We start from the raw sequence: 27,653 nt of genomic DNA, 5'->3' as shown, positions 1-27,653 counted from the left end.
TCAAAAATTACTACCAAATATCTATCCAGTTTTGAAAGAATGTCTACTATTTCTTTTAATTAGGCTTTTGGACTCCATTTCGAATAAAATTAAAAGTTGCTCAAGGCTAATCCATATAATAGACTGCTTTGTTTAATAGGTCACATGTAATAGTATAGCTGTAAAAGGTGCTGATTAACATAAAATATCTCAAGGGCCTTTTTTGTTAGAAAACAAAGGAACTTCCCTCCCTACTCCTCCCAAAATGAAAAACTATCAACACTTTGTGCTTGGAGTTCTATCAGGTCCCAAGCTATACTCCAGAAATTTCTATTTACCTTCTTTTGCACAATGTCAGTCCAAAAGACTCTGCGTAGCCGATAGTGAAAATCCACACCCACAGCCAATCCACGATTTTGAGACTCTGCCAGAATCTGAAAGTTGTTTCCACGAATGCTACCCTTTAGCAAATTCCGACCATTGGAGAAGATCACAAAGGCCTCACCAACTAAATGTGAAGAAGGAAGGCATTGTCAGTCCTTAAGTGAACAGAGATGATGAAGTAACTTACAACTATGTTTTCTTATTTGGTTTTAAACCTTCAGAAAATACATATCGGAATGTGTGTGTAGAAATACATATCATTTTACCCATTTTACAGATGGGCAAATTAAGGCACAAAGAGGTTTAATGAAATGTCCAAAATCACAGTAAGTTAGGAACAGAGTCTGTCAAGAACTCAAGTGTCCTAATGCTGGTTCGATAACACTGAGGTATCTTGGCTGATATGGGCACCTTTCCCCAGGTGCAACTTAAGATTGTGTAAAACACAAAACACATTTTAAAGATTAATGGGAAACCACCCAATGTGAAAAACATGGCAATGGTGGATCCAAACCTGCTACACCCATATACTTACAAGAATGCAAAATGAATACAGTTATTCATTGAAGTCTGATTTGCTATGTCAAAGGATAAGGAATAATATAAAAGCCCATCACTAAAGGACTAGTTAGATAAATTATATACATCCAAAAAATGGATTCTGCCACTATTAAAAAACACTGTAGACCTGAAACATTGGAAACCAACTATACTTCAAATAAAAATAAAACAAAATTAAAATAGAGTTCTCCTTGTTGATATGGTAAGTCCTTAAAAATACAGTATGCAACATTAGTAAAATGAAGAACTGTATGTATAGTTTACTACCATATATGTAAAAATAGTTAAATGTCTATATTTACATATTCTTATTTATGCATTTAATAAGCTCTAGAATTAAAATAAACAGTGATTATCCATAGGAGAGGAGAAGTGGGAAACTGGGCAGAGTGGAATGGGTATAGGGGGTGGGGAGGTGGTCATATAACTTCTCAATAATGTGAAATTTTTGAAAATATGAGTATGCACCTGTTCAAAAATAAATAAATGTTAAAAATCAGTTGTAATTAAAGTTAGTCCACAGCATATCAGGTATTTTATACACAAAAACAACTAGAAAATAGTCCACTCATAGATGGGCAAATCAGTTTCAGAAAGACACTAAAAGCAGTTTAAACAGGTATGGGAAAAAAATAATAATAATTGGGAAAAGAGAGTGAAGTCAAGATCTTATTACCCAGAAATCCACAGTGACAAAAATTTTCATGATTTTTCTATACCACAGTATTCTTATAATGAGGGCATTTTCACAAGGTGTAATCCAAATTTAGCAGGTCCATTTTGAACCACCTCTAAAAAAATTTGGCATAAACAGTGCCTATTGATATTTGTCACCTTGTGGTAGGTACATTAATGAAAAATAGGTCAAATGTACTCCTAAAATTTATGTGGTAGGTGATACACTATTTCAGGCCCAAAGTGAACAAACAATCAATAAAATTTTAAAAACCCAACAACTATTAATCCACAAGTTGGTCCCTAACAGCACGAAATTAATGTTGATCCATTCTTCCAACAGTAGGGGCCACGTCTGATTTGTGGTAATCAAACCCGCCATCTGCCTTAATGCTGATATTTCTTTTGACTTCTGCTATGGAGAAGGCAATGGCACCCCACTCCAGTACTCTTGCCTGGAAAATCCCATGGATGGAGGAGCCTGGTGGGCTGCAGTCCATGGGGTCGCTAAGAGTTGGACACAACTGAGCGACTTCACTTTCACTTTTCACTTTCATGCTTTGGAGAAGGAAATGGCAACCCACTCCAGTGTTCTTGCCTGGAGAATCCCAGGGACGGGGGAGCCTGGTGGGCTGCTGTCTATGGGGTCACACACAGTCGGACATGACTGAAGTGCCTTAGCAGCAGCAGCAGCAGCATTGAAAGAGGATAAAAGTTTACTGTTCAGAAACATGACTGTCTTTAATTTACTCACAAGAAGAATTAGCTCTGCAGTGCTTCTGGCGCTCCAAGACATACCCCTCTACACAGTTACACCGGTGATGGCCAATTCGGTCTTCACATAGCTGGTCACAAACTCCCCATATCTGGCAATCGTCAAAATCTGTCAAATAGGAAATAACCGGTTATAATAATGTTTAACAATACAGCTTGAGCACTTTCTGAAAAAAATCGTGGACAAGCTATACAGGAATCTGGTGATGCAAATACCTAAGAAAGTACCCCCTGGGGAGGCAGGGCATAGGCACTGTCATACTAAGGAAAACCCAAGGTTCTTTAAAATCTACATAAAGGATAACATTGCAGGTGATGCACAACACTGCTTGGACTCATTGCCTTTGCATTTCATTTGTTAATGATGGTTTATAAAACACTTGATACAAAACTTTGGTATAATACAAAATTTTGGTATAAATGCATCCTTTTAAAATTGTGCTTTCCAATGTGGTAGACACTAGCTCTCTGCAGCTTCTCGGAGTTATATTTAGATTAACTAAATTGAAATAAACTTAATAATGCAATTTCTCAGTCACACTTGCCACATTTCAAATGCTGACAGCCACATGTGATTAGTGGTTACCATACTGGAGGACACAGACTTCCTTCACTGCAGAAAGAACTGCCTTATATCCAACTGCTCAATGAGACACAAACAAAGTATGCAATAAAGTATCTGGAAAGGTCTGTTTATCCTTTTCTCTGATGTCAAAAGTCATCACCAAAATTAACATCATTTTTAAGTCATGAAAAATACATTCTCTTCTGCTTACTCATTAGCAGTATTCATTCATTTAATATGTACTTGTTGAAAATCCATTACACAATAGAGCTGTGTTCAATGGCCAAGTAGTCCCAGTTCTATCAAATAGTAAAAAGACTTTCAATATAATTGACACATAAACAATACAACATGGGGGCAGGGAAGAAAAACACACATGACTTTCTTAAAGATTATAAAGCTTAAAGGGCACAGAAATTGTCCTATCCTTGGATAACTGGTGCCAAATATTTCATTTGACCCTTGAAGTTCACATCCAGTCTTCACCCTCTTTCACCCTGCTCTCTTTCTTTGAAGAATGATGTCCACAGCCTAAATCAACAGGCTCCTATCCCCTAGAGCTTCAGAAAATTCTCAAGTAAATTATAATTCCTGAGACTCACAGATCTAGGGTTCTCTAGAATTTCTAGGATCTGATAACATTTGCAAAGCTGTGGGTTGAATTCTACCACACCTGCTGCATGCCCCACCATCCTGTGACTCCCCAACAAGAAAGACTAAGAAGGAATTTCCTGGTGGTCCAGTGGTTAAGAATCTGCCTTGCAATCCAAGGGACATGGCTTTGATCCCTGGTGGGGGAACTAAGATCCCACAGCTACTGAGCCCTTGCACTCTAGAGTCCAGGCTCCACAACTAGAGAAGCCCCCGAGTGCCGTTAACTAGACAGAAAGCCCACGTGCCACAACGAAGACCCAGCACAGTCAAAATCTAACAAAGAAAAAACTTTAATTAAAAAAAAGACCAAGAAAGTCCTGGGATCAAGATAATCATTCCCGTTTTCCCTCTAGATCAAGTTTAACAACACAGACCAGCACATCTTTCATCCCCAGGACTGTGACAAAGAAAAAATTAATCCAATTTGGACATGACAAGGTAAAAAGACAAGTGGGTATAGACCAAAGGCCAGCATTTGATCTATTTCTTCTGTGCCCTCACTTCCTTTCTGAGAAAACACCACGTAAGGCTTTGCTTCAGTAGGAATGTACAGGACATTCGCCCTCAAACTCCCAGGGTATCATGACCTCATTTTGAATCCAAGACACTATGACTATGTCTAAAGATCTGGAATCACCCTGGAAACAGGAGTTCTCATGTCAAAAAGAGGGTGGAAAAGTCATAACTAGGAATTCTTGGGTGCAAATGCCCTTCCTACCATCTGGGTTACAAGTACTGTACAGGTTTAAATGAGTAAATAAACACTGTCACTTTTAATGACTGAGTAAGATTCTGTTCATTATTACAAAGAATGAAGGCTAATTAATATCCATTGTCAGCCAAAAGAAAGACAAGAAAAATGAAAGGGAGACCTGAGGATTTTAAAGAGAGTAGAAAAGGTAATGGAAACTACAAAACACTAAATTGCTGCTTCAAAATCCTCCTTCCCAGCCCAAGTCACCTTGATTTACTTTCCTTTTTACTCTTTGTCCCTTCTTACCAACAAATACTGCTTTGAGAGTAATTCAAAAAAAATCCTGCTCGGACACCCTCTGATCCAGCTGGCTGTGTGCAATCCCACCATGCTAAATGACCTTCCTGCCCTAAGGCTGCACCACGATGTCATTCCCTCAACAAACAGCATGTCCTTGTCAATCAAAAACAATAGTCCAGTGAATTGCTCTGGAGGCTTGCCTCAGAGTCTCCACAGCTAGGTCAAGACTACCAGGAGAAGAAGAATGGTAGAAGGCAAGATTTCCTGTCATGATTATTCCATTTTATTCTTAACAATCACTGAGGCATCCCCCGGGGAGCCAAGGCTAAACTGATAAACGTTGCATAGGTTTCCAACACCTGAAGCTTCTGTGGTAACTCAGGCATGCAGACGATTACAGGCATACAGAGAATGTTTGTTCAACTGAAATGCTTGAAAGAGCAGACCTAAACAAGTCTCTAAAAGCTCAGCTGAAATGAGTGTAACTGGTTTCATAATGTCATGTTTTGAAACTAATAGGTTCTCTTTACCAAGAAGGCAAAATATAGTCTTCTTGAAATGTGAAATAAACATTAACCCAGCTTCAAAACTCAGAGGCCAAGGTACATTCTTAAAGGACAAGAAAGGTCACAGAGAAAGTCTCTGCAGGTAGCAGAGGGCCTCACATTCACAAAACTCAAAATTGCAGACTTTTGAGCTTGTATCCAAAAGAGGTCATCTGTACTAAAGTCCTAGGTACATCGTAAAGGGACTGAAAGATGTTTGTGGACCTTAGAATTAGTGCCCAAGTATCGGACTACTTCCAGTAGTAGTAGAACCAAATGTGTTCTTGAATTCTGAAATGATCCTGTGTACAGCATAATACTGCAAAATTCGGTTACGTTCATTAATAGATTTAAATGTAAAAATCTTGTTATGAAAGTTTTTCATTTCTTAAGGGATGCAAAAAATTGAAGCAGCCTGGACCTCTTTCTGACCTACAACTCAAACCTCATCACAGGCTTAAGTATTAGAAAAGATGTTGGAAAACATGTTGGAAAATGTGGCTCTAGAAGGGAGGCGGGGGGTGAGGGGGGGGCGGGTATTGAGAGACTAAAGAATAGGTTGCAAGGTATCACAAGAATGAACCAGGGATTCTTTTTTTTTTTTTTTTTAATTTGATTTTATTTTTAAACTTTACAATATTGTATTAGTTTTGCCAAATATCAAAATGAATCCGCCACAGGTATACCCGTGTTCCCCATCCTGAACCCTCCTCCCTCCTCCCTCCCCTACCCTCCCTCTGGGTCGTCCCAGTGCACCAGCCCCAAGCATCCAGTACTGTGCATCGAACCTGAACCAGGGATTCTTAAAGAGCAAATCCCTTTTCCTGAAAACATTTCATGGCCTATCGAGTTCCAACTACAAGGCGGCCCAGCCCAAATTTCTCTTTAGGATTGAGAGGAAAAAGAGAGAAAAACAAATGTAACACTGAGAATGTGGCTTCCGGTATCTCTACTGGAATTCCTTTTCTAGTAAGAGAAAGGGGAAAGGCCTAGAGAACTAAGACTGGAAATCAGATTGGCAGCTGGGTGGCAGTAAAGGGGGAAGAGTAGCCTGACATGTGGCAGACAGCCGGAGCAGTCTTACACTTACAGAAGACAGTGTAAGCAGGAAATAGACTTTCTCCAGAGTTTGTAAACCAGAGTGATTCTTTTGTGCTTGTTTATTTTATTTATTCATTTATTCATTTTTGCCTACACCACACACCTTGTGGGATCTTAGTTCCCTGACCAGGGAACCCTGGCCCTTGACCGTGAAAGCTCGGAGTCCTTAGTGCTATGTAAATAGCTGCCTGCACACAGAAAGTTCAAGTTTTGCTTTCTGGAACTTTCTGCCTCCCCATTCCCCTTCTTTTTTTGATTCCCCAGTTGACTGAATTGGAGATTGAAGAATTCACAGATCAGATCAGTCGCTCAGTCGTGTCCGACTCTTTGCGACCCCATGAATCTCAGCATGCCAGGCCTCCCTGTCCATCACCAACTAAGTTCACTTAGTTGGTGTTCACTAAGACCCACGTCCATCAAGTCAGCGATGCCATCCAACCATCTCATCGTCCGTCGTCCCCTTCTCCTCTTGCCCTCAATCCCTCCCAGCGTCAGAGTCTTTTCCAATGAGTCAACTCTTCGCATGAGGTGGCCAAAGTACTGGAGTTTCAGCTTTAGCATCATTCCTTCCAAAGAAATCCCAGGGCTGATCTCCTTCAGAATGGACTGGTTGGATCTCCTTGCAGTCCAAGGGACTCTCAAGAGTCTTCTCCAACACCACAGTTCAAAACCATCAATTCTTTGGTTCTCAGCCTTCTTCACAGTCCAACTCTCACATCCATACATGACCACTGGAAAAACCATAGCCTTGACTAGACGAACCTTTGTTGGCAAAGTAATGTCTCTGCTTTTGAATATGCTATCTAGGTTGGTCATAACCTTCCTTCCAAGGATTAAGTGTCTTTTAATTTCATGGCTGCAGTCACCATCTGTAATGATTTTGGAGCCCAGAAAAATAGTCTGACACTGGTTCCACTGTTTCCCCATCTATTTCCCATGAAGTGGTGGGACCGGATGCCATGATCTTCGTTTTCTGAATGTTGAGCTTTAAGCCAATTTTTTCACTCTCCACTTTCACTTTCATCAAGAGGCTTTTTAGTTCCTCTTCACTTTCTGCCATAAGGGTGGTGTCATCTGCATATCTGAGGTTATTGATATTCCCAGATAGGGAGGGCCAACTGTATTTAGCAAGTATGGCTATATAATTCTGCTTCCAAATATATAAAACAGCAATACACAATATATCAAAAGAACAACCTCCATCATTAGGTACTGGACAGATATATAAGTAGCTAGCTTACTCACTCATCATCCAACCACTCTTTTGCCATGGGCACCTCACAAAAGTGTCTCAGAGTTAAAACTTCATATTGGCCAGGTTTTCAGTGAAGACTGTGTTGCTCTTTGTTAACAGATCCTCCTCTCCACAAATACAAACTTCTTGATGTTAAAGGGAGCGCCCCCAGTGCCGTGAGCACTGTGATGAAAGACTGTCACTTACCGACGCAGTTATTGGTTCTATTTTGGTTGACAATAAAACCTGAGGGGCAGTAACACATCCCTCCACCTGGTGACCTGTGGCATTGGTATTCACATCCCAAGGACGGACACAGATTCACATCTAAACAGAGAAAAAGACTTTGTGAAATGAAAGGTGATCTCCGGACAAAGCTGATTTATAAGAAGTAAGAACTTTCCAAAGTAAAAGCTCAGTAAGTATGCAGTAACACCATTCAAGCCTGCAGTATGATGCAATAAAAACTCAGCACATATTTTTAAAAATTCATTATAACTAAGTGCAAGCACAAGGCATCAGAAGTGCTGTTCATGAAAAAAATCTGGTCAAAAGTCTATCTTTGTGTCTAGAAAGATATTAGGCTATCTAATAGAAAGATATCTATCTAGATATCTATTTCTTCTATCTAGAAAGAATAGAAGGATATTCCTAAGAATTTCCAAGCCACTGAACACTAAACACTAAACTTTTAACTTAAAAAGCTAATTAATCCAAGCTGCTGCTAAGTCGCTTCAGTCATGTCCGACTCTGTGCTACCCCATAGATGGCAGTCCACCAGGCTCCCCCGTCCTGGGATTTTCCAGGCAAGAGTACTGGAGTGGGGTGCCACTGCCTTCTCCGAATCCAACCTAGCTTCAACTAATTTTTGTTTTCTAACTTTCGCACTAGGACTGTTTAAAGGGGCTTCCAAAGAAATGGGGGGGGGGGTGGTGGATATAAAAGAAGCCATAGAAGCCTCTTTTTTTCATGGAAAAGAAATCACCAGAACTTTAGGGTTACAGTTCATGGTCACTGTTAGGCAACTACAAGATAATTCAGAGAGAAATCAAGGCCATGAATTGCATTTTCCTACAGGACAGCCGGCTATCCACAGAAGTGATGGCTTATAGTGGGAAAATATTCTACGGCTGTGGAGTCGGGGTAGGGCAGTGAGTAACTCCAAGTATAGATCCCTGAAACCAGAAGTTTTTGAGTAAAGCTAGCAACACTTTTTCCACAGGTGTAATCCAGGGAATAAAATCTCCAGAATACTTCTAGAGTCATCACAAATCTCCAGAATACTTTTAGAGTCATCACAATTACCATTAAAACCATTCTTCCTGGGAAGGAGATGCAGCGGGTTGGGGGAGGAAGAGTCACAGATATTTATAAACTCCTCCCATCAAGAAATGGAGTCTATTGCTTCAGTCCATTAAATCTGGGGTCAGTGTGACTTCTTTTGGCCAATAGAACACTTAGGAAACATGACATAAGTCGAGGCTTAGAAGAGCTTGTTCACTGGGGTTTGCCCTTTCCATGACCAGGCAAACACGCCTGGACTAGCCATGCTTTTGCTGGAGCATCCTGAGATGTGAGTGAGCTGGTTCAGGCCAAAAGAATAATGTAGCCAACCCACAGGACTGTGAGAAATAACAAATGTTTGTTGGTTAGAGCTACTAAGTCTTGGAATCGCTCATTCTGCAAACACCACTTGATACTCTCTATCTATGGCAATCTGTTATAGAAAAACAGAGACACCATTACCTGAAAGATGTCCAGACAAATTTCCATACTCACCACACTGTTGTCCTGCAGTGATATTGCTTTCGTCTTCTCCTCCTGGACAATCTAAAGTCCCATCACAAACTTTAGAAATTGGGATGCATTTTCCAGACTTTGGACAGGCCCATTCATTTGGGTAACATTCAAAGGTACGATTAATTTTGCTTTCTGTGGGGGAAAAAGAGAGTTACAATAGGCCATATAAGAGGTAGAGCCAGACATTTTTCAATACATGGTTAAGAGATCAGGTAAATAAGAAACCTACAAATGACCGATATTTCACAATAAACAAGTAGTTTCTAATGCTACAACTGACCTTTTACTGAGATTCTAAAGAATGGTAAATGTCATTATTTAGGTTCCAGTCTTTCTAGGGGAGGCAACTCCCAGCCAAATTATAAGAGTAAGAAGCAGAAATGGGCCTGAGTTATCAACAAACCGGAGAAGGCAATGGCACCCCACTCCAGTACTCCTGCCTGGAAAATCCCATGGACAGAGGAGCCTGGTAGGCTGCAGTCCATGGGGTCGCTAAGAGTCAGACACGACTGAGCGAATTCACTTTCACTTTTCACTTTCATGCATTGGAGAAGGAAATGGCAACCCACTCCAGTGTTCTTGCTTGGAGAATCCCAGGGACGGGGGAGCCTGGTGGGCTGCCGTCTATGGGGTCACACAGAGTCGGACACGACTGAAGTGACTTAGCATAGCATAGCATAGCATATCAACAAACTAGATGAATAACCTGTAGGAGAACATTCAGTTATTAAATCATGAATAATAGAACTAGAGCTATCAAGGTAATGCCAGGATTCCTGAGTTTGTGTGTGTGTGATGTATGATTTTTGGTTGGTTTTGTTTTGTTTCTTTAGTGAATTGTCAACAGTACAAGAAAGATTATAATCCAGCAAGTTGGAACACAACTTCTTGGAATACTGAAACATGAAACCAATGGATGCTCCCAACCAAAACAAGCAACATTATTAATATACCCAGGCTAGAATCATAAAGGTAACTTGCTTTATGTGTGGGTGTTAGCAGTTTCCAAGCTGTTGGAGGTACCGCTGATAACTGCCCAGTGAAGGGGATGAATATCACTGACAATTTCCTTTTCACTTCTCCCGATAGTGGCCTCTCCTACGTCTACCAATCTTCAGCTCAGTCCTTCTTCATGGTTGTAAGGTCTTAAGACAAATCACATATTCCTCTATTTTTGCTCCTTCCCCAGACTACTTCTTTTATATAGATAAATCTAATTAAGATAAAAGTCTTAAAAAGAAAACCTCAGATAGGACTGTAAAGGGGGAGAGACTGTCCTATCTATTTGGCCTTACTGTTAGGAAAGGATTATAATTTATGCTATATTTGAATTCTGTGTCTTTTTAGAAAAAGCTAGGGGAACCACTCTTCCTCACCCAAAATTCCCTGTCAGTCCAGCCAATCTGGAAACTTGCATGTCACACAGATAATTTCTAACAAGGAAAGTAGGAAGAGCAAGACCTGGAAAACACTTGATTGAAAATCGGAAAATACTTTCCAATCAGAAGCTCTTCCCCTCCTTACCGCATCCATCTTCATCAGCGTTATCTACACAGTCACTTTCTCCATCACAAACCCAACTCTGTGCAATGCAGACGCCGTTAGGGCAAGTGAATTCGTTGCCTTTGCAGGTCCGATAAGCAGCTGGAAGAAAATAAAATGACAGCTACACTCCAAAGATACAAACCTTTGGAAAGAAATCAAAGTGCTCACCCCGCCACCTAAACTGAGCTCCAAGAAACTGAAATTTCTACGCCCATTTAGTCCCTTAACCATCTTGACAAAAATGAACAAAAAAAAAAAGAGAGAGAGAGAAAGAGAAGAAGAGAGAAGGGGAGAAGAAAACAGTAGCTTTGGGTTCAGGACATGAAAATCAAGTGCATCAAGATGAAACACAAGATAGCTATAGGTTGACACAGAGCAAAGAATACAGACTGACAAAGATGCTACAGAAATGCCAATGGCCAACATTCTCTCACTTGACCACAAGCACAGTAACTGCTCTCTAGGACTCAATGATTCTGAGCAACTCATTCCATGATATCACATTCCTCTCAATTTAGCACTGAAATAAGCCCAGGTGCCAGAAAGGAAATCCAGTAATACAATATACCCTGTATCTGTGTGGCCTAAGAAAAGAATGCAAACTGTCCATGAGCACCACTTCAACTCTACACAGATCTCTGGAAGGTAAAGAAGTCTAAGTTCAGCAACACTGCTGAGGCTCATGCCATGGGCCCTAAATGATATTCTGGCTTCCTCTGCCAGAGGTGACTTTTATTTGAAAAGAATAATACGTCAGTAGGGGGCGGAAATGCAAAGACAAGAGCATTCCTAAGAGCATGACCCAAAATGAGGAAGTCACCGTACGGCAAGAATGTTCATCACTGCCATCTTCACAGTCAATTTCATGGTCACAGACGTAGGTTCTAGGAATGCACTGCCCACTGCCACACTGAAACTCAGTGCGCGTGCACCGGTGAGCTGGGACACAAGGTTAAAAGGGGAAAGAAAAGAGAATTTCAATTTCACTGTAGCCACTTAATTTCATAGGAAGAGTCTATCTCAAGTTTCAAAAGATTCTTACCACGCAGCAGTGTGCTGGTAAATGTTTAATAACCAGTTCTCCAGGAACATAAAAGTCCTCACTTACTGTATCTGCCAATTTCCATAGTGTAAAATACTCCACCATGGCTGACTTCAAGCCACCAACATGAATTCACTGAACACAAACTTGAGAAGAAATGTGCATAACTGGCTAAACCAGCTTCAGCATATTACTTACTGCAGTTGCGTTCATCAGAGGCATCTCTGCAATCAACCTGCCCATTACACCTCTGACTGGTGTTATAGCAGGCTCCGTCGGCACAAGTTAGCTGCTCACATACTGGGTATCCTGAAAGAATGGAAATAGCACACAAATCTTAAATGAAGATGTTGCTTAGCAATCACTTCTTGAGTGACTACTATATCCTAGACACTAACTGCTGAACATATATTGGTAAATAAAAGAGACATTCTTTGGATAACCTAAGAATGACACAAACAGCAAATTACAAACTGGACTATGTGCTTAATGTGGTAAGTACACAGTGCTTTGAGAGGGCATAGTAGGGGGAAATGGAAGCCCAGGGAATTGGGCTCTAAAGTGACTTGTGCACTCCAAGCCGAAGAATGAGAAGAAATTTTAACTTGTCAAAATGGAACCTTCTCTTACATAATATAAATAACACCCTAGGAAAGCAACGTACCATCACACATGGTTTGGGAGATGAAGGGCTGGTTCTTTGGCTGCAGGGTCAAAGAAAGAAAACAGGCCAAGAAGCCAAGAAACCTGGGACCTGGGGTGCCACTCCATACCTATTTACTCTTACTTGAATTATTTATCTTTTCTGTGTCACCATTTTCTCATCCACACATACAGGAACCTCCAAAAGACAATGTCTAGTAAAGCACTCTGAAAAGCATAGTGTGCTCTACAAAAGCACAGTATGAGCCACAAGCCCAAATCATTACCACATTATGTACTGACGATCACTTCACTGCTTTTAGCCAAATGCTTTTTAACCCTGGTTTTCTCTCAGTGGAAAAATCAGGATGTTCCCTTGAAGGAAAAAGGTACTATCAGCCCCTCCCTGTGCTTCCCCAGACTTGGAACATATCTCATGACCCCCTCACTATAGGCTCCGTTCTATTCACTGATTATCTGTTTCCCCCATGACATTATGAAATCCTCTAAGATCAAGGATCCTGTCTTACTCAAATCCCCATCATTCAGTACAGAAACTAGGTCATTTACCCATTGTGCTCAAGAAATGCTTGGGAGTGCCAGAGTTATCACAGCTGAACTTTTTAGGTTGAAAAGTTTTTAAAAATAGTGTGAACTTTGGCTCTTTATGGTCTTTAAAGAGTCTCCCTCTCACAAGTATGTTATCTTTCTTGGTCTATTTTTTGTTTCATTAAAGATTGTTTTCATAGTGATTCTCAGATTCTCCTCTAATTTCTTTTTCAGTAAGAAAAGGGTACATCTCCAAGATCAGACAGCAGTCCCATTTCATGATGTTCCACAGTAAAAGAGCAAGCACAAATATTCTCATCTGCAGAAGCTCAAAACTAGTCTACCAAGTGTCTATAATTACTTTAATTGCCAAGTTGCACACAATCAACTGTATACTAAAATAGGAGGCATTTAATAACTGATAAAATTTAATTCTTTGCAAATTTTATTTTTTAATCAACCAAGAGCCAGTTAGTGTTTAGGGTTATTGCTGTCTTTTCATCATAGGGATGGTACACATCCCAAATGCATCTTCAAAGGGTCACATAGCTCAGTTTATTCATTCTCCCTTCAAGAGATGCCTAGAAGTCAGCTGAGTCCAGCAAGTGATTCCTTTTCCCCTTGCGCTGGATAGTAGTATGCCATCTAGGCTATTCAGAGAGCAGCAAGCAGGAAGGAAATCTTAGACAACCCAACCTCTTTACAATAAAGGAGCTATCTATCAGGAAGAAATTTTATGCATGGACTGTGACTCTTTCATTTAAGGTGATTATTGTAGATATGAAGGAACTGAGGCCAACATGCTGGGCAGATCTCTTGTTCTCCCCGTCCTTTTTGAGGCCATTCCCACACTGAAAACTAGTATCCACTAATATAACTAAAGTTTGCTGACACAACACATCAGCACCACAAACAACAAGGCCAGCTTGATGTCATCAAGCTGATATGCCAATCATATTGGTAAGGGTAGAGGTCAGTAGTTTGACACTTGGAATGAAGTATGAACAGCTTTCTTGTCTCTGACCAAGCTGATAATAAATCTGTCAATCAGCTGAGGATTTGCCCTGCACACCTCTGGTCTCTGCTGTGCCTGACTAAATGTACGGGGATGCCCATAGGAAGGACTGCAAAAACACAAAATACACAGAAGATTTGGAAAACTGTTTCTAAAAGCTTTTCCCTCTTTGAATACCCCACAGAGGGAAAAGGTCCCAGTTGTACACTGAGCAAAGTAAGAAATGAGCAAATTCTATTTCCTTTAAAGGTTTCTACAGCTAACAGTATTAATGAGTTTCAATCTACCCCAGAAAACAGGAAGTCACAATACTTGGTGATAATGTATCTCTCTGAAGTCTAACTTTTTGGTTTATTTGCTTGGATGGAGAGTCTGAGTCTAACCCTGTAAACTTTTTCCCATGGGACAAATCCATCATGTTGCTGAAATGCCCTACAGGACTTCAAGTAAAGGGGAAGGGTAGTAAGAGAGAAGATACTGTATAAGAATACCGGAGAATATCATCCTTGTAAGTTTAGTTTTAATGGAAAGATTAACAAGTACCTATTAACTAAGCCCCAGACTGCTAAAGTTGACCTGATACAAAAAATGCAAGAACATCCTCTTCCATCTCCCTTCCTTTCTCCACTTTTCAAAATGATTCATGTCCAGGTTTGCTCCTCGAAATTGGGAGCTACCTCCACATATACATGTAGAATTGGTACTTGACGGTGTTTGAAATGTTTTCTCTGCTAATGATCTGGCTTGGAGCAAGAAAGTTCCATGCTATAGCTCAGTTTGCATAATCAAGGAGGAAGAGGTGGTTTAAGAAACTCATAGACTTTCCCGAATGGAAATCATCCACAGCAGAGTAAGACACAGATATTAGGCACTACTCTTCATTATCTTCACAGGAAGGTTCTAAATACACTCTTTTCTCAGAATTTGACAAAACAGCCAAGAAGACAAACTGATTCTAAAGAAAGAGAAGGTATCTTAAAGGTATATTATGATGCTTAAGCCAAGATTAAAAGGAAAACAAGAAGTCACTGATATAAGTCCTGGATAGACACCTGGGATTTTCCAAGGTCCCAGAGTCATCCTTTATAAGTAACTTTGTTAGTTCAGTTCCGAGGCAGGACAATCCAGTCAGAGTAATGATTTGCCAGAAAAAGTTTACTAGTTTGACCACCAGCACTTAGTAAAAGTACTATCCACAGAGTTAAATAAGCAAAAACAATAATAATCATCAAAAACATGTATTGAAAACGATGTGCTCTCAGAAGCCTGTTCAAGTGCTCAATACATATGAACTTATTTTGTTCTTGTAACATCCCAATGAGGTACTATTATTCCCATTTCATAGACCTTATATCTATGCCTCTCTGAGGTATAAGGAGGTTGAACAATTTGAAAAAAAGGCATATGACTGGTAAGCTGGAGAACTAGAATTCAAATTCAGTCAACCTGGCCCCACAATGCATATTCCTAACCACTATAATAGGTATTTCTAGTACTTACAGACTGACTTCAGAGTAATAGGAAGAGGAAATTATAGGGAAAAGAATGAAATTGAATGAAAGGAATAGATAAACTTAAAAAAAATCCTATGAAAAGAAAGAGAAGAAGCAACCCAAGAAAAAAGTTTTTTGTTTTTTTTTTTTCCATTTAGTTTCTCATTTCACTTTGGTAAGTCTGGAGAGGTGAGGTCAAATATAAATTTCATCAGATTATTTTATATTCTACTAAGGACTTCAATCTGATATAATCCAGGGATTCCAGGAAACCCTACGCTAAGAAACAGCTTTTCAAGAGTACCAGGACAAACAAGAGAGTCCATACTGAAAAAACAGACCGCAGTGACTTCCCTGGTCATCTAGTGGTTAAGATTTTGCCTTTCAGTGCAAGGGGGTGTGTGTTTGATCCCTGGTAGGGAGCTAAGATTTCTATGTCTCATGGCCAAAATACCAAAACATAAAACAGAAGCAATATTGTAACAAAGTCAATAAAGACTTGAAAATGGTCCACATCAGGGACTTTAGGGGAGAATGGATACATGTATATGTATGACTGAGTCCCTTCACTTTCCACCTGAAACTATCACAACATTGTCACCCAGCTATACTCGAATATAAAATTACAAGTTTAAAAAAAAGAGTCTATGTCAAAAAACAAAAACCGAAGAAGACGGATCACAAAGTGGCAGAAGATCAGCCTACTCCCCTCCCTGGCCCACCTCCCACCTCCTGTGTCAGTTAAATTCAGTCCCTGAAGTAAGTCATCATGGACTAGGGAGTGCAAGTGGGCAACAGAGAAGCATTTCCTGCCTCTTTCCAAAAATAATTAGAAGCATCTTTCAATGAAAAGCATACATATAGTAATATTTATAAAATGGAAATAGCAATTCAGTACCTTGGAAAGAGAAAGCAAATATGATCGTCCCAAGGGCTACTAAAATTGGACCAACATTAAGTTTAGTCTGAGCAGCTTTTTAGGAACCTGAAGCAAAAAAAGGGAAGACATTAACTTACCTAGTTTCTTTACCAGCCTCCCTTTAAACTACTAGGTCCTAAGTCCCTACCTGGTCTCAGTTTGTGGTGAACTGATCTCAGACCTAAGTTTTAAAAATCACCCAAGAAGCCTGCACCAAAGATTTTGGATCTGCAGTACCTTCTTCTCATACACAGAGCTATCACCAAAATCTGCAAACGAGATAAACACTGACAGAGTATGAATTTTTAAAATAATAAAAATCTCACATGAGCCCTAGTGTTGGAATAACTGAGAAACAGAATGGAAAACTGTGCCTCAAATGTTCCAAGGAATAATGCAGCATATATTTATTGAAATCCATCTTCCTAGACACCACGATAAGAATTGGATAAAGAGATTATAATTGAAATTATAAGTAGCACAGCTTTTTGAAAATATTTCATGGTGGCTCAGATGATAAAGAATCCACTACAATTCAGGAGACCCATTTCCTGGGTTGGAAAGATCTCCTGGAGAAGGAAATGGCTACCCACTCCAGTATTCTTGCCTGGAGAATTCCATGAACAGAAGAGTCTAGTGGGCTACAGTCCATGGGGTTGCAAAGAGTCAGACACAACTGAGTGACTTCGTACACATGCTAAGTACTAGAAAGAAAGTGATGAACTCCATAAAATCTTTGCTCTCATAGAACTTTTTTTATTTATTTAGGAGAGTAGGAGGACAGACATTAAAATAAATGAGAGAGAGTGACAGTGAGGAATAGCTCTCTGATAAGGTGATGTTCAAACAAGAACCATTGGGTTTAGCAAAATGGAGGTCATTGGTGACATTTTCAAGAATGTTTTTATATACCTATGTACATATGTATACCTATGGCTGATTCATGTTGAGGTTTGACAGAAAACAACAAAATTCTGTAAAGCAATTATCCTTCAATTAAAAAATAAATTTAAAAAAAAGAATGTTTTGGGGAGAATGGAGATGGACAGTTTTCAGTGAGTTCAAGGAAGAAAGAGGAAATGGAGACAGTTATTAAAGACAACTCTATATAACAGCTGAGACAGATCTTAACATCTTTTAAGAGATGAGAGATAGTTATAATGTGCTTGCAAGATGAAGACTAAATAGGAGATTTTTCTCTTTCCTCAAGAAATCAGGGTTCTGAATCCTATCTCAAACTGTGAGAATCATAAAAAAAAAAAAAAAAAGGCTCAATCTCTCTGCTTCTTCCTTCTCGCCTGCAGTAGAGAGAACAGTAAGAGCAAGGCTGAATTTGATGAACATGTCTGTCACCAGGCATAACTGTTCACAGAATGACTTATCTCTCTGCTTCACTACCCACCCCCAATGATGCCCCCAACTGGAGTTTCAGCAGTTAGACATATATAGAGGGAGGTATATGTTCAGTTGCTCAGTCATGTCCAACTCTTTGCGACCCTATGGACTGTAACCCATCAGGGTCCTCAGCCCATGGAATTTTTCAGAACACTGGAGTGGGCTGCCATTTCCTACACGTGGGATCTTCCCCAACCAGGGATTGAACCACATTTCTTGTGTCTCCTGTATTGGTAGCTGGATTCTCTACCACTGAGCCACCTGGGAAGCCCAAAGTATACAAAATTCTAAAGAACAGAACGTCAATGGAAATAAAACGTCAGAGACAAAGCCACCCCAGTGGCAGGCAGACCAAACACTGCTGATTACCAGCAAGAAAGCCTTCATTGTAACAGGGATTTGACCCTTTCTTTGGCATTCCTAAGTAACAAAAGAGAAGGCTACAAACCAATGATAATTAGCAGTAGTTTTACTCGCACCAAAAGCATGCTAATATGGCACTTGATAAAAATGAAATAATCTGTTTACTTCACTAGAAAAAATTATACTATTTTTGAACAACCAAAAGGCAGTGCATGACCCATGATTGAATGACCCATAATTGCTGTACTGTTCTGATGCTTATCTTGGACTCTGAGTGAGTGGGTTTCCCTTGATGCTATCTCATTAAAAGCAACAAAGATGGCAGTTTCGAATCTCTGTTCCTTAAAAAATAATTATTAACAAGCTGTTTAATAGAAAGTGCCACTTTACAGGTAGCCAGCTTGAAGAGCAAAATAACTTAGGGAAAATGAACTTTTACCTATTTCACAGCTATACACATACACGAGCACACATGCGTGCGCGCACGCGCGCGCGCGCGCACACACACACACACACACGCAATTCAGATAGTTCCCAAACAGCAGAATAACCACAAATATCTGCATTATGCATATAGGGACACAGCAGACGAAAAGATCAAATATAATAAGAAACAATTTATTTCAAGGATAATCCTTTTATTGGGACTTCATACCCTTGCCTTCCTCATCATCTCACTCATTCTTTCCTCTCCCTTCTCCCTGCCTGAGTGGACCTTTACACACCACTCTTTGTTCTGTAAAAAGAGTGCCTGGAATTGACACAGCTCAAGATCTTGACCTTAAAAGTTTGAAGGAGTAAGAACTATATCCCTAGGGGGCTGAGCTGACAGGCAGGACTATGAACTAGAGAGTCAAGTTTCCTGATCCTTTCAAATATTTGGGGAAAAGAAATAAGTCCTTCTTGGCAATTTTCCAACATCCATCACTATATTTAAGTGTTTATAGTGCCTAGAAGACTCATTTCTACAGACAATATTATTCCTGAGAAATAGACAAAGGCATATTCATAAACTGATTCTGTCTGTACATGAGTAATTTTCCTATGCATCATGACTGCAGAAACAATAGAACAAAGTGTCACAAAAATGATTTCTGGCAAAGCCTCACTTAATCCTTCACCATGTGGAACAACTAATAAACAGCTGATATATATTTGAAATGATGTTTAAAATAGCTAAGTACCCCTATGACTAAATGGATCTTAACATGACCATCAGTGGCTGCTAATCTCACAAAGGGACAGTTAGACATGAGGTGCCTCCTGATGGAAATACATACCTTTATATACAAAGTGCTGGTGTCCTTACACACATACAGACACACACATCCTTGCTACTATACAAGTTTCTAGATAGTGCTGTCTTCAGATAGAGCAGGAGAAGGGAATTCTGCTCCCAGAGGACATTTGACACTGTTTGGAAACACTTTTGGTTCTCACAGTTGGGAGGTGCTACTGGCTTCCAGTGGACACAGGCCACTAGAGGACAGTGAGAGCCGTCTTACAATGCACGAGCCAGCTCCCCACCATAATTACTGGACCCGAATGTCATTATTTTTAAGACTGAAGAAACTTATTTTAGATCTAACTACCAATTTCCAGGAAGTACAGTTATGGGGCAGTTTAAAAACATTAGAGAGTGCAATAAGCAAAAAAATAAATAAAAATATGGGCAACTCCAGGACAAGTCAGTTGCTAACTGACTTGTCTAAAGAAAATATAAATTTTCTTTGGGTTTTTATTTCAAATAAAAAATAATAAGCCAATTGGAGAACTTTTTAAAACTGGATGGATATCTGATTACTTGATTCCCAGGTGGTGCAGTGGTAAAGACTCTGCCTGCCAATGCAGGAGATGTGGGAAACGTGGGTTCTGTCACTGGTTCAGGAAGATGCCTGGAGTAGGAAATGGCAACCTACTCCAATATTCTTGCCTCGGAAATCCCATGGACATGGATGGAGGAACCTGGTGGGCGACAGTCCATGGGGTCACAAAGAGTCGTACGTGATGGAGTACGCACACAGAGCTGATAGCATTATGTTTTAGTCTTTCCTTGTATGTTAGCAATTAGATATTGAATTACCTAAAGACAAAACTGTATGACATCTGAGAACTACTTCAAAATAATGGAAAGAAAAACAAGGAGATATAGGTAAGACAAAATTAGCTATAAGCTGATGCAATCACTCTGCTTTTGATTACATTTAAAACTTTCCATAATAAAAAGCTTTGAATGTATCATTTTAATAATAAAATAGCTATGTAATCTGGAGGCAAAATGTTCTGTAAACATCTTATACAAAAGAAAAATATTCCAAGAGCAAGGGCATAGGATTTAGACCTAGGTTAATATCTTGGTTCATCCACCCTTACGTCTTGATGATCTTTAGGGATCTTTGTAAAGTACCTCGTAGTACTAATGTGAAAACTGAATAAGATAGTGGTTGATGCCCTCTCACTTCCCACAGGATCTCCAAACAAAGAGGGAAAACAAAATAAGGGCAATCCTGCCCCCTGCATGCTGGCACTTATTAAACACTTTGATCCAGGTCATTCCTTTCCTTCTTATACAAACCTGGCTATAGCCAGGAGATCAAGGCACTAACAGGGAAGTACAAGGATTTTTTTTTCATTTCCTCTGATTTGTTAAATTTCTTTTATACTAGTCCTTAAATAACATGTAGCAATAAATAAACAAGGTAGAGAAAAATAGGAAGAAAGAGATCTCATTGTAAAACCCCCTTACGTGTTGAGATTCACTTCAGGGCCATGAACCCTGAAGGATTCATGACTTGTATGATTCCAGAAACAATGAGCTTTAACTCTAGTTCGACAATTATTTGTATGTACTTAAAAAAAATATAAACAAAATCTTGATTATGAACTCCAGCCCAGACATTTTACAAAACTCACTTCCTTTCCTTCATTCCTATAAGAGCTACCTGAACCCTGCCAGCTTTTTTTCCAGAAGGCCCACTGGCAAAGTCATGAGGAGTTGTATTGGTGACTTGAGACTTGGCCGCAGGGTCTTCACATGGAATAAATCCAAACAGTCTGTTTTGGCTGCCTTTTATTTTGCCTCAAATAGCATTTCCACAAGTACCACTGCATTGCAATAAAGCATTCATTTTTTTTATCCATTCCTAAATAAGGGATAAAGATGCAGGCTGGTGGCACAGGTCACCCATTTTGTTCTTGCACAAGGTAGGACTTCCTCCTTCTGTAAATAAAGTCCTTCATGAACAGCAATCACCAGACTTGGACCAGAGGACGAGCTGAGCTCTAGCCCTGCCACACACCACTTACCCTTGAACAAGCCACTCTGTCCTTGCTGGTTCAGTTACTTTATTCATAAGACAGTGCTGTAATACCGGTGCTATTGTTCTCAGTGAGCGGCCTAATAAGAGTAACCACTGGAATTTACATAACACTTTGAAGTTTACACAATACTGCAAAATATAATGTATGATTTGTCTCTGTTCTTAATGAAAAATATTTTCTTCACTTGCCACCATAAAGGATTTATTGTTTGCCTTACAAAGTACTCAAAGGGGAGCCCTCGATTCTGGACTTACTATTTGTGACCTAAAGACATACACCGCTGTCTCTAAAACTGCCAGTATTAAATTAAGTCTAAATTTTCCATAAATCTTCTCAAGTTAAAGAAGATCCGAAATAGAGGCAACATAATCTCTTTCAAAAGAAAACGTGTAAGTTGGAAATTACAACAGAATTATACCAGAACTGCTAGGAAACAGAGACATAAAGACAAATAGCAGAGCCTCCTCTCAAAGCAAAGTAACGTACAAGGGAAGAAAGCATTGGAGAAGTTTTTTCTTTTGTTTTATTGTACTGTGTGATGATAGGCTGCAGCATGGACCTGGCATACATACCAGGATTTCTTCCATCAAGAGCACAGTTTGTACAGTACAGTAAACACAAGCAATGTGCTCATAACCAGTCTATGTCAGCTCCCACTCCAAGCATGGTGCCATACTGGAAAGTGTACGCTTCTCATACAGTCTACCAAAGGAAAGAACTTAGGGACAGTCCAGAGAACTAAAATCATATCAAAATGATCAAATAATAAAGGAGTTGCCTCAGGAGAATAGACTAAAACTTAAATTTTTAGGTGAAGACATAATAACCAAGAAGTTTATGATCAAGATTTCTAAAGTGCAAAATCTATCCACTGATTATTAGAATACGAAATAACTCCTTAAAGTTTAAAATGCAGTATACCAGAAGGAATGCCAGGAGAAAAGACATAAAAACTCAAGGAAGCTCTGGAAAACTATATGAAATGGTAGACTTATAAGGGCTTTGAGAGAAAATGGGTATGTCTGAGGCTAAAGACAGAGTTAGATGAACCAGAGGAAGGACACAACAGAATAATTAGTATATTCTCGTATTCTAAAAATTCTATATAAGTCTCAAGAGAGGCAGATTACTCTTTACTCATTTGTAAGAAGTAAATTATGCACTATGATTTCACTTTCTTATTTTGCTTATGGTAATAATTAAATATTCATTAAATGTAGAACACTGTGATTTGTATGCTTTATCTTGTGGTGATCAGTTACAAACTGATACATTCTTCCATTACAGAAAGCCTTTCCAAAGGTAATCTGGAAAACACTGAGTCCACAGGAACAGAAAAACTCTTATTGGCCAAAGACATTTGACCTAGAAGCTCACCATCGTAATGTAATAAAAGTTAAAATTGATCAAACAGGGTTTTGTACTCACTGACTTTGTGTAACTCTATGTTAAAGTTTATTTAAAAAAGAAAGAAAGAAAACAAGCCGAAAAAAATAAAGTTAAAAGTTTCTTCAAGACATACAGAAACTTCATGTGCTAAGGCAGGACGCACTCAGAATGTCTTGCTAAAAATAGACTCCTATCAGAACATCACCTCTAATCCACAAAAGAATCTGCCAAGAGATTTCAATAACAAGAGGCATATTGTAGGCATTTTTATCCATCAACGAATTGATTAAAATGCCAAAGGGACAAAGGCGAAACTAAATACAGGGCAAAGGCTTTAAGGAACTCACGGCAGTTTTTCTCATCGGTTCCATCTAAGCAGTCTGTGGAATGGTCGCATCTGAACTCCCCTGGGATACATTCGCCATTCTCGCATGTAAACTGACGGCTGGAGCATGTTATTCCAGCTGTGAAAGGAAAAATGTATGACTTTATAATTACTGAAGAACACAGATCAATTAACAAATGTGACAACATTAACAAATATGAACGAGGAAATTTAAAAGTAAAGGCAAGGAACCCATACACTGAACATAAAATTCATAGGGTCACCAGGTAGAGCACCTGGTTACCCAAAGGAAGACATCTTACAATGTGAAAGCAAGGCTGTTAGGACAAGCATACTATCAAAATACCCGAAACACTCAAGTTTGTGAGTGTAGACAACTATATTAGCAACATGTGTTGAGAACACAACATAGCTTGAAAACCTACACAGCAAAAAGGATGGATGAAATAAGAATTTTGCAAGTATAGGTATTAATCAAGGTCCCCCTTGCAAGGAGATCAAACCAGTCAATCCTAAAGGAAATCAACCCTGAATATTTACTGGAAGGACTGATAATGAAGCTAAGGCTCCAGGACTTTGGCCACCTGATGCAAAGAGCCGAGTCATTGGAAAAGGCCCAGAGACATACTGGGGGAAAATTGAAAGGGGAAAAATTGAAGGCAGGAGGACAAAGGGGCAACAGAGGATGAGGTGTTTCAATAGAATCATTGATTCAATGGACATGAGTTAGAGAAAATTCAAGGAGATAGTGAAAGATATGGAAGACTTATTTTATAAGCTTTCTACACTGAATATGTGTCAGTTTTATAAACAGACATTTAAGCTGGCTTAAATGGTAGGTGATTATGGTAGGTGAAGGCAGAACATCAGTAGTTTATCAAATTTGTCTCTGGATAAATCAGACAAAATCGAATGAATGGTTGTTTCATGTGAATTCTACTCTGTGAGTTTAACACAGGAAATATGATGGGACTTTTTAATTATCCACATAAAAAATAGAAGCATTTGGGGGAAATATGATCTGATGAAAACACAATACAAAATGTAAAATGTAAGAGTTACCTTATGAAATCCATACCCGTTTAAAATAGCATCACTTACAAATTATAGAATCTCCCCAAGCAGTGGCCCTTGGCAGTTCCCATCCCCTCTATGCAGTATTAGCAACAGGTCATCCACCACACACCGCATCACAATCTACAGCTCAGCTTTCTTCCTGCTCTGTGCCGGCAGCAAGGGGATGGAACAAAATGGCATATGGAGCCAAAAGATAAATAACCAGTCATTCATTCAGTCAGTGTCCATTTATCAAGAACTTACTACCTGTGACACAGAATAGCAAGCCTTAGGGATAGAAGCTGAATAAAGCATAGTCATTGCTCTCGGGAGCTTCACAATCAAGCATGGAGGTCATCCTTTTCCTCTAGGACCTTTGAGAGGCCAGTCAGAGAATATCAGAGCCCAGACAGATTTCCTAGAAACAAGGATTTCTTCCTGCTCCCCACTATCCTTGCTACGTTTCCTTCCTCCTTTCGGTACTTCTGAAGCAGGCCCCCACTCCCATTTTGCTAATCTACCTTAAATCCTGATTCGTAGCTGGACCTGCTTTAGATATGCCATGCTCCCATTTGGCCTTGATCAGCTCCTGTCTGTACCTTCCTCAAGACTGCAATCTGTCACCACCACACCACCACCTTTCACAGTTCTACATATCTCACTGGCTTCTTCTTAATCACTTTGTCCCAAGGACCACCATCTCTTTGTTGCTGGATGGCAGACCACATGACCAGCACTGACAAGCCCTAACAGATTGTTTAATACAGTCTACGTTTAACTTTACACCAAAGTCAAACTCATGAGTACTGAGAATTTCCATTACTTTCCTCAAAAGAAAGCATCTAGTGGCCCAACTGAGAAGAGTTCATACTCCGTGCTGGTCTCAAAATTCCTGGACTAAATTCAATTTTTTTTAATAAAAATATACCCAGAACCCACTGAAGCCCATAGCATCTCCATTTCTAGTCACCTAACAACTAAACAAGTTCTCACATGAAGTACTCGTCAAAACACCTGTTGCTTTTTTGATCTTTGTGGGCAATGACTATGAGAAAATGCAACAGGATCGTGGCTATCTCAAAACCAACACAGAGTGATGACAGATGTCCACTGATTTGTGGGATGTGCATGTAATGAAACAGAATGTGGAAAAGCTCAAAGATGAACGCTACACAGTTATCAGAGCTGGATACTTCCAGAGGACACCTGAGGTCAAGAGCTAGAGGTGGTCCAGCCTTGTATCTTCTCTCCATCTCAATCCATCAAGATGTTAATGCTTTCTCTTCTAGATATCGAAATGTGAATTATGGGAATGTAAAATTCAGGACTTCTACAGCTTTCATGCAATCATGAAAAGCCAACAGACTAAAAAGACAGCAGAGGAGAACAGTGGAAGAAAATTGGATGATGTTATTAATTCAAGGAATGGAGATTTTCCATTATCTTCCAGTCAATCCTGGAACAATGCTACATTTATACTTGCTGTGTGGATAATAAATTCCCTTTTTGTTTAAATTTTTTGAGTTACATTTTTCATTCTTTGCAGCCAAAACATCCAACTGCCAGATAAATGAAGACCCTCACATATAGACACCAAAAAGTGTTTTGTTTCACTCTTAAGTGTAACATAACCTAAATTAAACGCTGGGAGTCTAAATCACAGGGATGTATTGATAAACCTTTAGCACATTCACACTTTCAGTATCATCCAACCCCTGGGTGAGATGGCTGGCACAGGTTTCCTTGTCCTTCAAGGCCCAACTTTTCTTTCACTTACAAAGAATCATTTCATTGTGTTTGTTATTTGTAAAGGTTAGAATTTAAGGTGTCCAAAGGGCCATAGCAAGACTCCTCTACAAGCACTTACGGCAATGCCGACGTTCATCTGCACCATCATTGCAGTCATCTTCCCCATCACACACCCAGCTCTCAGGGATGCAGAGCTGTTCATTCGGACACAGGAACTGGTTGGAATGGCAACTACTGGTGGCTAAAATAAACCAGAAAAGAACTCATTGTGTCAAACATCCACCCTATTATACCAACAAGCAATACTCCTTTTAAAGGAAGTATGTCAACTACTGCTCAATATATTTGATAGCAAATATAAAGAAACCTTAGAGCCTGTGGACCTTAGCCAGTGTTCACTGTCAAATAATCTCAATGGTATCACAACAAAATGATGATCCAAAGAGATACAAAATTCCAGAGAATAAAACAAATAGCATATATACATACAAAAACACACATACAAGGTTATGACCAAAACAATATTAAATTTAAATTTTAATTACATTTTTAATTTTAATAAAATCAACCATTAGTTTATAATTATTACATTACTTGAAGTGTTTTGTATTGTAATAACTAATAGTAAAGCATGAGGATAAACTGTAAAATCCATGAGATTTGGAAAATAAGACTCCAAATCAAATCATTTTATTATTTCCACAATTTATTTGCTTTAAAATCTTGAGCAGGTTCTCTGAATCTCAATGTATGCATCATAAAATGGGGTCTATACTTTTCTCACATTGCTGTAAAAAATAAGAAGAGTAACATATGTGAAGTGTTAGCTGCTCAGTCATGTCTGACTTTCTGCCACCCCATGGACTGTAGCTTTCCAGGCTCCTCTGTTCATAGACTTCTCCAGGCAAGAAATCTGAAGTGGGTTGCCATTCCCTTCTTCAGGGGATCTTCCTGACCCAGGGATCAAACCCAGGTATTCTGAACTGGAGGCAGATTCTTCACCTTCTGATCCACTGCAGAAGCCCCAACATACGTGAAAGCGCCACGCAAATTAGTTGCAATCACTATTGTCATTGGTATGTTGCTATTATCATTGCTATGGGACACTGACAAATCTGTTGGTGTAACTGTTATTCCTTTATATCAGGATACACTCTTCTTACCTTTCTGCTCCTTGTGTTTAACCTAAAATGAACTCAGTAAGCCCAGGAGGCAAATGGATAACACATGATCATGTCTCTACAAACAGAACTACTCCCTTACTCAAAGTGTGGTTTCCAGACTAGCAACATCAGCATCTCCTGGGAGCTTCCAGAATGCCGAATCTCAGACCCCACCTCGAGCATGTGGAATTAAAACCTACACGTCAACAAGCTCCCAAGGTGACCCATTACTGCATGAAAATTTGAGAAGTACCTCATGGCACCTATGCCCCACGCTTCTCCCATTCTCAAAGTGCACTGTCATCCAAACAAAATACCAAAGTGTGTTCTGTTGTGCTAGAGGACGGCAAACAACTCAAATTTTCACCTGCCTTCTGGGTTTTTGGATTATAATCATCGC

General features: G+C 39.5%; 1 protein-coding gene across 1 annotated transcript in view; it reads right to left on the bottom strand.

Moving 5' to 3' along the window:
• The window catches only part of LRP2 (LDL receptor related protein 2), a 176,753-nt gene that overhangs the window by 114,018 nt on the left and 35,082 nt on the right, over positions 1–27,653 (bottom strand). Inside the window, exons 3-11 of the mRNA XM_059878126.1 lie at positions 26,209–26,331; positions 23,287–23,403; positions 12,052–12,162; positions 11,637–11,750; positions 10,791–10,910; positions 9,246–9,398; positions 7,674–7,793; positions 2,354–2,482; positions 318–487 (exon numbers count right to left, since the gene is read on the bottom strand). Coding sequence (XP_059734109.1) covers positions 318–487; positions 2,354–2,482; positions 7,674–7,793; positions 9,246–9,398; positions 10,791–10,910; positions 11,637–11,750; positions 12,052–12,162; positions 23,287–23,403; positions 26,209–26,331 — 1,157 coding nt within the window. The remainder of the gene's footprint in view (positions 1–317; positions 488–2,353; positions 2,483–7,673; positions 7,794–9,245; positions 9,399–10,790; positions 10,911–11,636; positions 11,751–12,051; positions 12,163–23,286; positions 23,404–26,208; positions 26,332–27,653) is intronic.

Source organism: Bos taurus, chromosome 2 (genome assembly GCF_002263795.3).
Source record: "Bos taurus isolate L1 Dominette 01449 registration number 42190680 breed Hereford chromosome 2, ARS-UCD2.0, whole genome shotgun sequence".
NCBI classification, from domain to species: Eukaryota; Metazoa; Chordata; class Mammalia; order Artiodactyla; family Bovidae; genus Bos; species Bos taurus.
The sequence above is the reverse complement of the archived record's forward strand: the minus strand, read 5'-3'. Positions and strand labels throughout refer to the sequence as shown.